At 47.9% G+C, this 17,599-nt stretch overlaps 1 protein-coding gene across 1 annotated transcript in view; it reads right to left on the bottom strand.

Moving 5' to 3' along the window:
• Positions 1 to 4,749: 4,749 nt before the first annotated feature.
• The window catches only part of LOC149351658 (immunomodulatory peroxidase-like), a 34,835-nt gene continuing 21,985 nt past the window's right edge, over positions 4,750 to 17,599 (bottom strand). The window contains exons 13-17 of the mRNA XM_089580994.1: positions 13,175 to 13,342; positions 10,805 to 11,007; positions 10,178 to 10,347; positions 5,091 to 5,193; positions 4,750 to 4,990 (exon numbers count right to left, since the gene is read on the bottom strand). Of these exons, the coding sequence (XP_089437120.1) occupies positions 4,909 to 4,990; positions 5,091 to 5,193; positions 10,178 to 10,347; positions 10,805 to 11,007; positions 13,175 to 13,342 (726 nt within the window). The 3' untranslated portion in view covers positions 4,750 to 4,908. The remainder of the gene's footprint in view (positions 4,991 to 5,090; positions 5,194 to 10,177; positions 10,348 to 10,804; positions 11,008 to 13,174; positions 13,343 to 17,599) is intronic.

Here is a 17,599-nt window from a genome sequence, read left to right as displayed (position 1 = left end):
CACTCGTTGAATTTGAGAATAGATGTGAGCATTTAGTATTTTTCAGTGCCAGACCACACCAGTGTCATTCAGCCTCTATTCTGAAAATAAATAACACAGCGTTGAAATCAATACTGGGACAAGTGTCCAACTTTTATCGTTCTGCACACCCTAACACAACGTCTGCTAACCCGTACACTTACCTTGCAAGCGCAGGTGCAGGAGCGAAGCTGCTTTCTCCGTGGGTGCAATGCATGGGCTCTGAACTACCACCCCCTGAATATTGCATCGGGTTCATATGATAGCTCGATAATAGTGTGCAGGACACGCGCAGTACTTGTGCCACGCTATCGTTAACCTATATATGCGCTGCCCAGCAACAAACGTATTTAGCCTGTATCTGGTCCGTGTCAAGACGTCCTTCTCACCTAATGTTCTTTCGCAAATCTTCCCAGCCTTGGGCGTTAAACCACCGTCACATTTGCCATGTCCGACATTCTTAGACAAACATTGTTAATATCGGAAAAATGTAAGGTACTGTCCCGGAAATATTCAAAGCAATGGTCCATTCTTCCGACATGTTGCAAAATATTTATTTCGAACTTTTTCTATCGCTCACATCGAACAGTTAAGACTGCCGTAGAGAGAGAGGGGAAAAAAAAGAGAAGCAGAGAATTCAGCTGGCGTTTACATTCGTTTATTTGCTACTCTGCGTGGGGAAGGGAGTCGGGGAGAGAAAGATGGAATGAGAGAGGTTTAGGAAATGGAACGACAAAGTTCTGTGCATAGGGAATGCGCAGTGAGAGTGCTGAACGGAGGGATTACAGTATGTAGAAGAATAATGCCATTGTAATAATCAAGTAAATAGTTCATAGCGCGTCTCTGCTGCCTATGGCAGGCCGGGGGTCCTAATACACAGTAGAGTGTTAGAGGTACTTGAGTGACTCCATAAGATGTTCATAATGTGCACGCTTCTCAGCATACTCTGGGCATTCTAACAAAATATGCACCACTGGTTCTAGTTAGGTCGCAGTTGTCGCAACATGGACTGTTCGCTTGACCTGAACGGAACTGTGGGGCGTTTGTAAATGCAGCGTTTAGTCGAAGTTGATGATTAAGAGCTTCCAGATGGCGACAAAGTCTGGGTGACGCTCTCGATTTGAGTTGTGGGTCGATAGAGTGCAGAAATTGGTGATTATGTGTCGGCAAGCTCCACAGCCTGTTTTGTTTCGTTGTAAGCGCTTTTTTTTTAGTTACCTGGGACGCCTCAGACCTCATGAAGTAAATCAACTTGTAATTCTGGTGTTGAGCCTTAGAAAAACAGCGGGGAATGCTTTTGGCGATAGCAAAAATCCGAATAGCAAAAAAATGCAAGCCTATTGACTTGAGACCTGCGGATATATTGATTGTTATAGGGAAATCTTTCAATATATTTGAAAAAAAAAATGCTTTCATAAACACTTTTCCTTTCAAAAATGCTTTTGTACAGAATTGTTATAGGTATGGTTGCGTTGAGCATACCATTGCGTTTACGGGTGAGTGATTGGTTCCACCGTCGAACAACTTAAATCCGCCTCATCGGATAAATAGCCCAGTTGTGGCACCTCCCGCATGTGAGGCGGATGCTCAAGTCACTGTGGATTACGAGACGTTTGATGGCACCCGTTAGGGGACATCTTTTCCGACTTCGCAAATAGGGACGTTTTTTCCGGAGACCTTTTTTCGGGGACGTTTTCTCCGGAACCTATACGTGAGGCTTCAGTGTGTTTTTGGCTTTGCGCATAATGGAGTCATTGAAAATGTCCTGCAGCCAAACCGTCGAGCCGATGAGCCTAGCCGCCTAAACTGGCCGGAGCTATAAGAAAAACTGATTTGAGGCTGCAAAACGTCGTGCACTCTAAAGTGACGTTGCATACGCAGAATCAGTGGCTGTCATAACACTACATTTATAAAATCAGCGAGAGCTGGAACGCTCATTACACTTCACTGGGCAGATTCCGCTCCGTTGCACATCCCAATGTTGCGCCGCTCCTTTGTGCACAGCCCTTAGATGCCCTTACCACGTAAATAGCCTCTTAGAGGCGGTATTGCGATGTTCAAGGCATTTTTTTCTTTCCTTTTATGTAAGAGCTATATTATGGCACGACAGCAAACGAATGCGTCTAAGGCGGACCACGCTATGTATGGAACACAGTAGCGTCCCTTTTGAAACAGGGTGATGGCAGTTGCCATCGTATTTGACTTTTTTTTTCTTTACACTTCTTTAATAAATCTGCCAAACTATGCCACACGACTGCTGCTCCGGACGGCACTGGAAAGCACGTGCGCTTGGCGAGCTCTCGGACAGAACTTTAGCACTCAGAAAGAGTTCATCAGGTGGAACTATCGGCTGAAACTGCCTTCCTTTAATCTGCGGTTGTATAGTCCAGGTAGTCGAAATATAAGGCAGACAGTTAAATCAATTATTTTGCACCGCACGATTCCGTAAGTACAGCCTGCGTCACCCTTGTGTAGAGCGCTTGAGCAGCCACTCACCTTTTTTGCATGCGCGATAAAGACGCGACACGAAGCCGGATCGATCCACTGCAGGGGGAGCGATAGCGTCGGAATTGTGCTGCGAACTGGGTTCTCAGAAATGCGCAGATAGGAGTCGCTGATAGCTCTTCGGTTCCCTGTCACGCGCTGACCAACTTGACAACCTTTATACGGACACGTCACCGCTGCGTCAGCGCTGCAGGATTGTGGTGTTCAAACTCTCACGACTTGTGCAACGCTCCGCTGTGCAAGCCCCGCGCACGCACGCACACACAGGCCGAACTAACATGGCCGAGAACTCTCTATCAGCATGCTATGTGGTTCTCCGTCATATTTCACCAAAACGAGTAAGATCTCGGCTTTTATTTTCCTGAAATTTCCTCTAATCCCATGTACTCGTTAATGTCTCTTGATGCAAATATAATAAAGCAAATTTGGTTCTTGAGTTCAAGCTAATCTTTCCCTTCGATAGTGCTCGTACGTGTATTCGGAATGTATGTATTCGTACAATGTTCATGTGTCCGTGGATGTATTCGGAGAGGCCTCATCAGGCATGCACTGAGCGCCTTTTGCCGCGTTGACCATGGTAGTACTCTGCAAGTTCCCCGAAACTGTTATTCTTTCTTTGTATGCCCCATTTCTATCAAAATAAAGCAAATGGACCAACATGCACAGGCTTCGTGAAAAGTAAGCCATGTTGTGGTGCATGATCCACGAAAGTCAAAAGTTTCGGAAGGGTGAGGACGCACTACGTCTCATCTTCAAGAGATTAGACTCTTTGCTGATGCCAACGCGTCAAAGCATGGACTAGAAAGGAACCCCTTGGATTCTTGTGAAAAAGGCTGTACTTGCGTGTCTCTCCTGGTCTTTCGCCTTGCTACCGCCGGTGAAATAACCGGATCTCAGAAGGCTCCAGAAAATATGAAGGGCTCCACGAATCACTAAGGGGAAAACACAGCCTGCACATAAGAGTATGCAGATTTCTTAGTGCTGCTGTCAGTCTGGAGCTCCAATAGTCATGGTCATCCGGTCAGGCTACCTGTTATCATATCTAGACGTGCGGACATTCTGAAAATTCCTCCGGGCTATCATAGAATTATTATCTACTATGTTAACCCTTTTATGCGCCATTGAGCGTGTCGATTCAAAGCAAATATTTTTCCCGCCTAGAAAACCAAACCGTTAGCTTTCCAGCGGAACAAACCAATGGGTTTTTTTATTCACATGAACAAATTTTTTCGCAAGATGTCAAAATAGATGGAAACGGTAACAATAAAATACCAGGAATTGTAAAATTTAGCGCCTTAGGAATCATGGATTCATTTTATTTTTTGAAGGTGCACGTGAAGCTAAAAATTCGGGAAAAAAATATTGAATACAGTATTGGTGGCAAAGTTTCTGTTCAAGAAAATGGCGGATGACGTGTAACCATGGTCACTACTTTATGAAATATTATTTGCTGCGTTGGCTAGCTGGATGGTACATTCGCTCTATAAAAAGAAATCAGTGCTAGGTAGAGCACACTCAAGGAAAAAGTTGCGAAATAGCAATGTACAAAATTGTGCCCCTACAAAGCTCTTTAAAGGGTTCATAAAGAGCTCGTCTAACTTGAGAAGTATGACGTTGGATGTTGAAATTGTGACAGTATAATATTTTTTTTTCGCTTCTCTCATTTCTTGTGATGAATGCCAAATCTGCTAAAACATTCAGCAGGATTTGACCTCCTTAAGTGCAACAGATTACATCCGGCATGGTGCATACAGTGGTACTGTGCACAAGCGTCCGGGCTATAGGCCGCGTAGAAGGCGACGGCCGCGCCCCTGGCGATGAGCTTGGTAAGTACACTCGGTAGAGAAGCCGGCCGCTCGATTTCACTTGATCCCTGCCTGGCTAGGAACGCAGTCCAATCACATTTGGCCTTATTAGGTGTTTTTGAGTCTATTATATTTTTATACCTGAAATTATTCGATGACTGCAATTCGTCGTGAATGCATGTGCCCTCTTTTACACAAAGCCACATCATATCTGCGGCTGCAGCCTCATAAATAATCGTCAAGCACGCAAAGAAACGAAAAATCGCAGCTGCGAACCTCGGCCGCCCTGGCAGCAAGCAATGAAAGGCGGCAACTGCTCTCCTGAGTGTACTTCCGAAATTGGCCGCTAGAAGGCTTCAATCAGTGTGTCAGTAACGCCACCTACAGCTCGACACACATGAATGCGCAGGGAATGGTCCCATTTTGTTGACAATTGTTTAATGAAGAACGATTCACAACACAGGCAACATTCGAACAGCACAAGAGACACAGTATGAAACATGAGCGAAGCGCGTTAGCACTGAAGGGGAAAGTGCGTGTAGCATTGACTCTTATTTTTCGCGAGGAGATGGATGCATATTCACGTCCAGACTGGTTCATTCTGCCAGTTGTCGAGGTCGACTCGTGGAATGTCAGCGCCGTTGCAGTCCACCTTGGGATTCCTGCATGGAGCATTCAAGGAGTTAGTCATTTTTCCTGCTCGTGAGAATGCATATGCGCTGCTAAATGGGCAAATGAAAACAACGTCGCCGTCGCGCTCACCAGCTTAGTTCCCGGATCATAGCGAGGGGCTGTACGTATTGCAGGTTCGTGTTATCACAAATGATGCGTGCCAAGCTTGCCTTGCGAATCTCCTCAACTTGCACTGCAGATAGAAAAGATTACGGCACACTGTGAGCGCAAGAGAGGGAGAAAATCCTCTCGTTTCAAAAGCGCAGGCACTGGAACTCTTCCGGGAAGGCAGAACAATGACAGGCTGTGTTGCAAGTGCTCTGTAGACCGTTTTCGCGGGCGAGGAGGACAACGGCCGCGGCGCAGGGGAAGGACCCTTTCACCCTCCTGCTAGCTTGTGCGGCGGACGAGTTGCGGCCTTAGCGTACGCTGCACTGAGCTAAGAAAGCAGTTGTCTCGCCCTATCGGAGCATTTTAACAAAACACGGCTGTTCGACAGCATAGATAGGCTCCAAATAAATCTTCGGCAAAGATACGTCCGCATATACGATATTTCAGAACAAGAAAAAAAAAAGAAAAAGCAAGGTGTTCTACGCTAGTTGTCGCAACCTTGCTGCTTTCCTTCGGGCTTTCATATATGACAAAAGGACACGATTACACAGCGCAGCTAGCGACTGCTCCTGCTCAGCCAAACGCTGACAGCACAAGCCAGCATGGCTGTCACGACAGGACGAGGAATTAGGTATACTTCTCCCATATGGCGGAGCCCGTGAGGAAAAGATGTAAAGATGAGTTCACCATTTTTGCCTCGCTTGCCTCTAACATCGTGCTGACGCGATGGCATTGACTGCATTGCAGCTTCAATGCGGCGTTCATCGTACCCGATGTAAATCGTTGTTACTCCATCGGATAAGGCTATAGGGGGCTTGGATTGCAGTAGGACACTACAGAAAGCCTGGCGAGCGCCATACAGTTACGGCTGATACCCATTATCTCTTCGCTCTCTATTGTGATAGAAAAGACAAGATGGAAAATTGATGCATTGCTGGACAGCGCACCGCTATCTGTGCGCAAGCAGCATCGATAAAGGCGTCTTTTCGGAATGGCTGCGCCGACAGAAACTCTCACCTTGCCCCGTTATGTGGGACACGCGTGACGTTAGCGGCCGACGTGAGGCGCGGCTCCCCAAAGGGTGCGACTCGTGAGACGCGAAGCATGCGACCGCTCGTACGATCGTGGCGTGACTCGGACCGCACTCAAGCGTTTCCAACTATGCTTTGTATAATAGTTTGTTGGCACTCGAGTGGGAAATAGAGCTGGCGCCAGCGAATGAATCAGGGCCACGTAAGGACGGCCCGCGAATGGCACGAGCCCGTCCTTTCAGCAATCGCGATAGCGGGCTATGAAAAGAAAGAGGATAACGTTGAGAGCCAGAAAGGCAACAACGTGTATTAGGCAAACCCAAGTTGATGATATTCTAGCGAAACTCAAGGAGACAAAATGGACTTGGGCGAGGCACTTCATGCGGAGTGTAGATAACCGACTAACCGACGGTCTGCTGTCGTACAACACAATTGATTTCAGATGGAGGTAAGGAAATTGCTGAGATTCCTAGGACGAACGCGGCTGGCACTGGACAGGTCAGGTCGGATATGAGTGGCAGAGGCCGTTGTCCTGCAGCCTAGTACGTAATCCGGATGATAACGATGACGACGACGAAGATGACCTGACGAATTACAAGCTGATCACGCGTCGCCCCAGCCGGCGATTATTTTTTAGAACCGGGCCCCTAATCCACTGGCGCCAGCTGTAGATTCGACTTCACTGCCTGCAAATTCGGAAACAGTTTAGTCCTGCTGTGCAAAAATTCGCCGGGACTTGTTCAAGCAGCCTGCAGCAGAAAACAAACTGTCCACGTGTGAAACGCAGCGAAAGTGAATTCGTCTTTTTTTTTTTTTTGCCATGACTGCCACTTCGTATGCACAGTTGGTGCTTCGTGGAAATGGACCGTGCCTGCGGCGCCCACGTGTTTGTTTTCAACAAGCTGTGGGGTCTGTGTAGCAGGCGAATTTTTGCGTACTGCTCAGAGGGCGCCACGTCTTGTGAAAAGGTGAATTGCATAAGTCCGGCGCTGTTTCTTATATATATATATATATATATAGAAGAGCGCATTTTTAGCATAGCATTGTCAGCGGTGTAGTACATCAGAATACAGCTAAGACGTGCGAACTTGCAGAATAGTTAACTTTTAACTATTACTGTTAGGCTCCTTAATTACTGAGAAGCGTGTAGCCCGCCGTAAGCAGTATCCATATCAGTTTTTAGAATTTCGACAACGCGGTTACCTTTGGCGCCCTGGGCCAATAAATTTTGGCTACTTTGATGAGTTACATGCACTGGAGAGGTTGCTTTGCCTGCCAGCTTTTCGAAAGCGCATGTATCGCAGCGCGATGTAGCCAAAATTTGTTGGGCACAACGCCAAGGGTAATCGCGTTATGGAAATTCTAAAGCCCGATATGGATATTACGGTGGGCTACACGCCTCTCGATAATTAAAGATCCTAACAATAATAGGTTGCTATTATTAGTTGCCAATAATAGTTAACTATTCAATATTAGTTAACCAGCCTGCCGTTAACACGTCTTAGGTGTATTCCGATGTACTATACACTGCTGATAATGTTATGCAGAATAAAGCGCTCTTCTAAACTCAAAAAGCCTATTTTAAAAATTGTGTAGTCTTAGGTGAAACACGCTGTGTGTGTGTGTGTGTGTGGGTGCGTGCGTGTATATATAGATAGCCTGAGGAAAAGCTCGCTTGCTAGCGTATGTACATGACACAGATTGGTATGCACCTTTCAATGGGGGCGTCGCCACATTGCTCGCTGGGCTGTCGTGTGCACCTGGAGCTAGTGCAGTGGAAGCGGCAGCGGACCCTGTTTGTAACAGCCCAGAGAAAGGCATTGCGACACTCCCTCACGTGATGAAAAGGCGTTAGTTGTCCGCACATCTCCTCTCCAGGCTGTCGGAAACCGGTTCCGTTGCCACTTCCACCGTGTTTAGCGCGAGGTGCACACGACAGTCCAGCGAGCAATATGGCAATGCCCAGGGAGCCGACATTTGAAAGATATACAGGCGCCGCCCGCTCCAACGCTAGCAAACGTGCGGCAGGCGAAACAGGACCATAGTCCAATCAAGAAGCGCCGGCAAATTGATATTCCCATGAAAGCTGCGCATTCCTCTTTTCACTTTTGCTACTACTAGGAGCGGTAGGAACTGTAATCTACGAGGAACTGTACCCATGAGCAACGGCAACTAAGATAACAGGGTGGCTGTGACTATCTTGCTTGAAAGTAAAAATTAAAACCAGAAGCTCACACGACTACACTCCATGACCCCTATGCTACACTCAGATGACTGCACTAAAAATACTGGGGGACACTCAAGTTCACCATAAGAGTATGATGCCGTAACGTTAAAGGGTCCCTACGGTCCCTTGGGGGTCCCTTGGGGGTCCCCTGGCGCACCCTCTCGCAGACATCGACACACTTGTTGCCATCACACACTGCTTTATTACACGTCATCGTCCATATTAGTGCGAAAGTATTCCTTGTCTCATGAGTGGCGTGCACAGGACCTGTCGGCAGAGTGTGTCGATAGAGCGTGTCGACAAAGCGTGTCCGCACGAAAATGAACATTCGAAGAAAGAAATTCGCCTGCATCGCGGTTCGAATCCAGGCCCTCTGTGTGCCAGGCGGGCACGCAAGGCAGCGCCACGAAGGGTCGTTGGTTCAAACGTGTTAGAGGGGCACGAAGTGAACGCGTTGTGGTGTGTATATATATATATATATATATATATATATATATATATATATATATATATATATATATATATATATATATATATATATATATATATATATATATATATATACATGACAGTGATGTTAGAAACAGTGACTTGCAAAAAAAAAAGTTTTGACGTCATCCAGGGTCACGTGACAACGGTGACTTGCAAAACAAAAAGTTGCTGACAGTCAAACGCAAATGCTTTCGCATTCCTCCAATGCCGCAGACTGCAGTGCTCTCCAATTTTAATTAGTGCTGCTAATTAGTGACCTAATTAACTAAGTGTACCTGTAATGTAATTCGCCTACTGTGCGGAGTGAGGTGCTCGTACATGGTCTTTATTTACCCCACTGAACGAACGTTCCTCAGCAGACTAGAGGTAATGCGCCCGGCTCCCGACCCAAAGGACAGCGGCTCGATTTCGCTTGACCATGCTTTTTGTTTTCAGTGGAACTGCTTTTCTGCACCACTACACTCACGACCAATCAGTATTTTCCAGTCTCAACGAAGCCGGGTTCCCGCCGAACGGGACCTTTAACGTTAAAATAATAGACTAGCAGCAAAAGTGTGAGCTAAACCGATTATAGTGCGAAAGCGCGGGCAGTATCAGTGGACGAAGACGGTGTGCTATAGGCGCAGCGCGACAGTGCGTTGCAGTTTAACACGAGGCGTGTTCGGCTGCGGCGATAGCCTAGCGCTCTCGCGCAGCGGCCTGCGATGCTGACCTGGTCGCGCCGCCGCGGTTTTGGATATTGATTTGATTTCTTTTTTAACCTAATGTGGCGTCGCTGTTGCTAGGCAACGGCACAAGATCCAGAGATGACAAGGTTCTTGTTCAGTGCTGGTGAGCGTATGAGTGCTTTCGCACAAAAATGGGAGGACCAGTGAGGGGCATATGTGATGCGGAGAACAATTATAGCCAGTGATCTGCCACCGAGGGAATGGAAACTGCGGCGTCAGGTCTCTGGTGGGCGGCCGCGGCTGGCTCAGCACAGCCAGATATCAGCTGGAAAGGCCCCCTGTGTCATGCAGCAGACGTGACCGGACACTGCAATATGAGACTGACGAAGAAAGTCGCAAGTGTATAAGTTAGCTCAGGTTAACGCAACCCTTTCGCCTGACGTTCTGTTCAGGTTCAGGGCACGCGCGCATGTCAATGACGACAAGGGCACGTGCGAGTGGCGGTCTTTCTACGAACGTGCCTTCCATTTGCGTCATTGCCCGTGCAGCGAACGCGAGTCCGGAGTGCACGACGGATGAATATTCAAAACGAAGAACCGGTAGCAGGGGGTAAAAGACGAGAAGCCGCCGTGCGGCCGTGGCGCTCACCTTCGTTGAAGGACGATTCGAGGCCGCCGTTCTCGTACCAGAAGCGGTCTCCGTTCTTCATCCTGCGGAACTGCTCTGCCACGATGCAGGCGAACGTGGGGCCCAAGGTGCCACCGGGCACCGAGCGCTCGTTCACGCCCGCCGGGAACAGGTCGATGTCGTCGGGGGACCTGCGACGGGCCACGCGCATTCGGAGGGTAATGTCCCGGCTGTTCGTGACAGGTTCGGGCGAAACCAGCGCACACTGGGACGATGTATTGAAGAGCTAAGTCGGAACAAGGTCTGGCTAAAGAAGACAATCGCCCAATGGTACAAGGCGTGTTCGCATGCCATAAACACGCACGTGTGTATTCGTTTTGAATCAGCTGCCATTCATATATGCTACACCTTATTCGCGTGTTTAAGGTGCGTCCAACCAAACGCAACACTGTTTCCCAGCGTTTAATTACAGGGCCAACAGGCATTTGTTTCTAACACAACAAGAAAATCTATACGCGTGCATTTCCGCATGCAAGGAAATAGCCATGTACTATACACACCCCAGACAATCAAATCTGTGAAACGTTCGCCCTTCCCGCCATGTACTGTGTACGTGTGGCATGAGCACAGTGAAAGAGGCATGCTTACTTGTAGACCTGGGCGAAAGCCTGCACCGACTCGGGCGTCATGACGTCGGCCAGCTGCGAGAAGTCCGTGATGCGGGACATGCCGCAGTACTCTCGCCAGTCATTGTAGCCGGGGATGCCGTGGTCACGGCCGCGCTGAATGTTCAGCGCCACCAGGTCCATGCCGAAGCCCTGGCCCAGCGGCTCGTACAGATGGTTCGTCAGCTGCGCACACCACACAACATGGCGAACGTCAGCTTCTCTGTCCACGTCGCGGGCATGGTTCAATATGAAAGTGCACGCCTTCGGCAGCGACTGCGACCCAACGCGAAGCGACGCATCGAACCTATGCTCACTTTCATTCATCGGGTGCAACGCTGTATAAGGAACGGAAGTAGTCCGCACGAAAGAATAAAAGGAGGCGTGTTACTCCGCGCTTGCTTTGCATCCGAGTGGTGTAAGGGACGAGAAAGCGACAGCGTGCCGTCAGCAGTAGGAGCGAATTTAATCAAACTCATGACATATGTATCGTGTAATAAGCCTGCAGGCAAAACATGCACTATTTTCCGTTTACCACAAGGAACGCATTACTTTTTGATCGCGGACGTAGCCAGCGCAAACAAGAGCGCTAGCTTTGACAGTCTTGCACCTGATGTATGAAACGCAGTTATAAGAGGCGGCTAGCTCTCCTCATGCGTTCGGAGCGCCAGCCTCTTGACCTTCCTTTAATGTCGCACTGATTCAGCCTAGGAAACAGGACAGAGTCATATGCGACTTACTTCAAGGCCACGTTTTCTTAATTGCCGAGAATTCTGTATAAATTTTTCCACCTTATACTTTCTTTTTAATTATAATAAACTGATTCTGATTCTGAACGCCAACGTTGCACCCCAGTTTGTCAGTGGTCGCCTTAGCTTACTTCCCGGACTTGGTTAAGCAAAATGCGGTTTGTACCTCAGTCGCTAAAATCGATTCCGCTAAAGCGAAATCTTCACCGCTAACTCCAAAAGGATCAACAACTACGTCCGGCTTGAATTCTCAGTTTCGTCTGTTGGCGTACTCCAGGGTCGCTGTCTTTGGTGGCAGGACGGGCTCACTCCATACTTAGGGCATTTCATTTTACTGCAGCGCCGGCAGAGCGAAGCGGCCCGGTTCGCCCTAATTGACCCGATGTCCAAAATTGCATCGCGTCGTCCTGCTCCCCGTCGCTTGTTGTTGTTAGTGGCCATTTATTAATGAAAAATAACAATGCAAGGAAAAGATGTTGCTAGCCGCGGCATCTGCAATCTAAACCTGAAGCACCTGAGCTGCGGCTAGCGGGAATAAATGGACAGGGAGAAGGAAAGAAAGGGGGGAGCGATTGAAGGGATATTTCAGTTCATACAGAAAAGAGCTAGGCGAGAAACTGCTGGGTGCACGAAAAGCTGTCACGGGTATGCCACGCTTTAAAAAAAGGGTAGTAAAAGGCAGCAAGTGCAGCAGTTACAAACTCTTACTGCATTTTACTACGCTCTTACTAAATATATACTACCATCTTCATGTAGTTAGTAACACCTGGCCAAGTTGCAGTCTTAGGCAACACGAAGCAACAAACAGGCTAGCAACTAAAGTATGTAACTATTCCAGTTATGACGAACTTACTCCCCTCGTAAGGGCAGATGCAAAGACGCGAGTGAGACGAGCAAAGGTCTGGTCAGGTTAGGGGAGGGGGGCACAAGGACATGCCCTTTTTTTCTCGGGTCATGTTTAAAATGTAGGGGGCAGAAATTTGCTTTAGAAAGGCGCAAAAGCGCGAGCATAAAGGAGTGAGTGGGCGCGCGGCCAGAAACTTCGGCATTTATGTGGTGAATCCTGCGCCCACCTACGGAGTCGAACGTGCAGTGCTATATGAGCCCGGAAATAAGCATTTTGAGGCCGATTTTGTAATCAAACACCTACACTGAAATGACCCAAGTTGCATTAAACAGTGTGAAAATTTCGATTTGTACAAACCGCACAGAAAGTCATTTAGGCGCGCATCAAACTCCACTGTAGTGTCAGACGAATCGCAAGACCAGATAAGATGGCCTTCCGCGGTAGCGATCTTTGAGGGCTTTTTCGTTTCCTTTCCCACTGACGTCAGGGCGTGAGCGTAAAACGACTCATTGTTATCGCACCTCTTGGGAGTGATATGGGCGGAATGTGCCTTATAGTCTGATGGTCGTACGAGGATAATCGGCAGTCGGAACACTTCGCGTAGATCTCCACTTTTCGGTTCTACGAAACTCGGGAGAGGGGGCGAGGGGGGGGGGGCACTGTTGCACAGGATGGCGTCCGCGGCAGAACTACATTCCCTCCTCCTGTTCATTTCTCTAAGATTTCCGCGTGCCTGGACTTCGCTTCTTCCACATACCTGCTCCGTGACGAAGCGGTCGTAGGTCTGAGCCGGCTGGCTGATGAGACCGCGGTAGAAGCGGTCCAGGTTCCCGGGCGCGTAGATCTCGGCCGGGTTGAAGAACTGCGTCGCAAGGGGAACCCGCTTGTGCACGGAGCCGTCCTCGTTGATGAGCTCGATGTTGCCCTGAAGGGAAGAGCATATGCACACGAACTGAGACGTGCGAAAAAAAAAAAAAAACGTTTCGCTACAGAAGGCACTACAAGCTCTGCATTTTCCCAGTAGACTCACGCGTACGGTAAGATTTGTACACCGAGTGTATATCACAGGTGCGGTGAGCTACTGACATGTTGTTCCCGCGACGGCGTATGCCATTAGCCACTCTCGCACGAACCTGGCATTTGCGAGGCGACTCCGTCTGGCTAGCCTGTGCCAAGATTTCACACACAGACGTTGTAAACAAGCCCAGTCATCGGGAGGATGGAGTCAGGCGTGCATCGGACAGATGCACACTAGGCACCAGCGAGGTTTCTTACGGCGACAGGTGGTCGGTCGCTGGAAAGAGCCGTGGGTGCCTCAAAGCTGGTTTCTTTCCCCGAACGGAGTCTTCACCTGCGCCCTGGCGCGCAAAGCCTTGAAGGTCGTTCCCCATAGTCGACATTTATGCAAACCAGACTGAATCCGGTACGCGGCTCAATTTACTGCCGGGGTCGCGTGCGCAAGCGCGCCTCTGGAACATAACAGCTTGACTGCATAATAAACGTGCGCTACTGAAGTCCTGGCACGCACCCAAGCATGGAGTGTGACTTTAGAACAGCCGGGATCACTTGGGCTCTGTGCCTCAGTGTGACTGGCGAAAGGACTGGGACTTAGGCAGCGCAGACGAAAGGGCGACAAAATCCGCGGCCACCAACAAACCCTCGCAAATAAACCTTAAAGCTATGCTAAGGCGTGTTTGACAAACTCTAGTAAGTTCGTTGCGACGCCATTTGTTTCATGCTGTTCTCTTCTCAAATAAACAAACTGCAAGAAAAAACGTCTCAAGGATTACACAAACTGATTTCATAAGATGCAATCGCAGTCTTTTTTTACAGAGCTCATTCGCGCCTTTTTGGTAGTTCTGTAATGGCTTTCGCCCTTTGTGCGCTTTATACGACGCTTTGTACACAGCTGTGTATATTGCGAACTCGCAGCTTTTTCTCAATGTGTTCTGTTGCTATCGCTAATTTCTCGGTTTCAGGAAAATTTAGCATAATTCACTTTTCAAATCAGATGTTTTTTTTGTCAACTAGTGAACGCAGCAAGAAATATTTCACCAGCTCTGGGTATCTTCCGCCTTTTTCTTGCTAACCGATTTTGCTACCAGTAGTAATGTGTATTTTTTTCTCAGTTTCATGCGTAATCTGCATTTTCGAAACACAAAATGACTCCACGATCCCTAAGGTGCTGATTTCATAAATCCTAGTGTTTTAATAAAAGTTTACATTTATTTCGTCGTGTAACAAAAATTACCCATTGGTGTTTTTCGTTCTAAAACAAAACAAATTGGCTTTCTCAAGGACTATATATATGCTATTTATGCCGAAAGATATTCGTTTCGGATAAAAATCATCAAGAGCATCTGAAAGGGTTTGCGCAAAATCCAGTACGCAGCTCAGCAGTTATTCGTGAACTGTAGCATGAACAAAAAAAATACTATTTTGAATATTAACGTCCTTTGTAAGTTACCACTGTGAAAGTAGCATTAACCCTCCTCCACGAGACATTCGTGTGTTTCTTTAAATGACCATCTCTTTTTACTATTTTATTTCATCACACTGCAGACCAACCCGCCGCGGTGGCTCAGTGGTTACGGCGCTCGGCTGCTGACCCGAAAGACGCGGGTTCGATACCGGCCGCGGCGGCTGAATTTCTTGAAGGCGAAATTCTAGAGGCCCGTGTGCTGTGCGATGTCAGTGCACGTTAAAGAACCCCAGGTGGTCGAAATTTCCGGAGCCCTTCACTACGGCGTCTCTCATAGCCTCAGTCGCTTTGGGACGTTAAACCCCAATAAACCAAACCAAACCAAACACTGCAGACCCCAGTGAAAGGCCCCGGAACGAGGGGCTTAATATTGAACAGAAAAAAAAAAGTACAAAACATGTATTTCATGTCTTTTGCGTACTGGTCAGCGACGTCACAGGCACAGCCGGATTAAGACGTCATCATTGGCCAGCGTAACGTTAAAACGCAGCTTCTCATTCAACAATGCTGGCATCGACGAGCACATATTTTTTAATCGCATCTGAAGCAGGCCGTGGAATACACTACGAGAGCAATGGCTGCTGTCCAGTGAGTGCGTTGCTTACGCAGAGGCCAGCATCCGTGCCTTTGCGTTCGACCTTGAAACGTCGCAGCAGACAGTGTGTGTACTTGCGTGTAGCAGATCTTGCCGGTGTATCTAGGTGCAAGCGACGAGCCGCCATCTATTCGCGCCAAGCGTGCAAGCGTTAAGATAACGGATGCACGAATCGCTAACCGCCGAGCTAAAAACGCACCTATCCGGGTGCTTTGTTTTCCTGCTTGCGCGGCCGGTAAATACTTCGTCGCTCCGGCCGCCCTGTGCCGGTAAACAATATTTGTTTGAAAGCATACGATATGCGCTCTTTGCAGGGAGCTTTTTACGCGAACACGCGATGACCTTTGCTTTCCAGTTTTTTTTTTTTTTTTTTTTGCTACTAATCTATCTACAGAGTGTTGCGTCGCTCAGAGAAAATCGAGGGAAAAAATCCTCTGGGCTTAACCGCTCGCTTGTTCAGGTTCAATTAAATTTCTCACACAGGTGGCCTTTGGCGGCAAATTTTGTTTTATTCTACGTTTGGGGCGGGTACTTGCCTGAATCGATTATAAATAATCGAAAGGAAGCATTGTATGCGGCGATGCTGGACCAGAAAAGGCGGTTTCGCAGCAGCGTTACCAACAGCGGCATCTCTCGCCCTCAAAATATATGGGAGCGCCCTTCGCTCCGCGTCTCGCGTTCGTCTGCTTTTGTCATCCTGGCGCCGACAAAAGCTGGCGCTGTGCGATGCGGACTTTTGGTTAATACTCGTCGATTCAGGCAAGCACCCTACCCAACCATAGTATAAAGCAAAAATTACCACTAAAGTTCACCACTGTGCGAGATTTGAGCGCTAAAAAGCAAGCGGTTTGGTCGAGAGAATTTTTCTTCGATTTTTTTCTCAGCGACGGAACACTCACTTCTTATGTTCCCCTCCACATAAAACTGTGTTCGATGGCGACATATATAGATACACTGTTCTCCGCCTTGCATTTTTCTCGCAACCTTTGCCTCTTGTGCAACACTGACGGTATTCTGGCACTCCAGCGATATTGGCGTAACCGTAGTCGGTTAGCCCCAGTGACAACAATAACATCCATGTGATGTGCCTGCTAAGTCTTGAAAGGACATGAGGATATCCCCAGGAAGTGAGGAAAAACTCCCGCGGACATCCCTCGCATATCCTTTTTACCGCACTCGCTCTCTGTACCCAAGCGAGGTCCGTAGGGACTCCCTGAGGATTTTTATAGGTCTTATGGGCATATTGGTTATTGGTCAAATAATGGTAAATTTCTCTGATAATTTTTATGAGCCCAAGAAAAACAAACTTGCTCGGCTCATGTGAAAAATATTCTGAAGACCTAATTTACATTTTCTACGATTTAGACGTGAAGAAAGAAATTGATTACAGCTGATTACAGTGGTTTAGTTGCTTGGCCCAGTGCTGACATTTCTGTGGTTAAAATCTGCATAGCATCACCGGCTGTCACGGCGAGCACGTCTAACAACAAGCATATGCGAAACAGAGATCAGGCTACAGAAACGCTTCAAAACAGTCATGCAGCACAAACATACTGAACATACAACCACAGAACGAAGAATTCCTGCGAACTTATATACTCAAAATCGAAGATCCTCCTTTCGGAGCCAGTGGCTCTTGCACATTAAGCAATATTTCATTTAATTATGAATCTGTGATGACACAAACAAGAAATGAAAATGAGCAGACCAAGTTGCAGGTATGTTCTATTAGAAAAAAAAAACATAAAAGTCTGCTCTGCCATCTTTGTCAAGAACATTAATCATATGTAATGGGACGTGATTCAAGTAAATGTCCGTGATATCACCCGAACGGAATATCCAGCGGATAACGTGTCAGGACATCTTACAGAAAGAATTGATTAAATGGAACCCGTTATTTTAAGGGGGATAGCTCAGTGGCCTAGCTAATGGGAGAGGGAGTTAGGTAGAAGGTCACATGCGGCGGTAGACGCCGGTAGCGCGCACAAAGGCCCACAAGGAAGGGAGCGCGTCTTTGGCGCCAGCAGAGTTCCGGGCCATAATCCAATCCCGTAGGCAGCGAATATCCGTGATAATGTGCTGGGCGCGGATCCGTTGTAGTCCGA

This window comes from Amblyomma mixtum, chromosome 3, assembly GCF_055824585.1.
Source record: "Amblyomma mixtum isolate Tamu chromosome 3, ASM5582458v1, whole genome shotgun sequence".
Taxonomy (NCBI): domain Eukaryota; kingdom Metazoa; phylum Arthropoda; class Arachnida; order Ixodida; family Ixodidae; genus Amblyomma; species Amblyomma mixtum.
The sequence above is the reverse complement of the archived record's forward strand: the minus strand, read 5'-3'. Positions and strand labels throughout refer to the sequence as shown.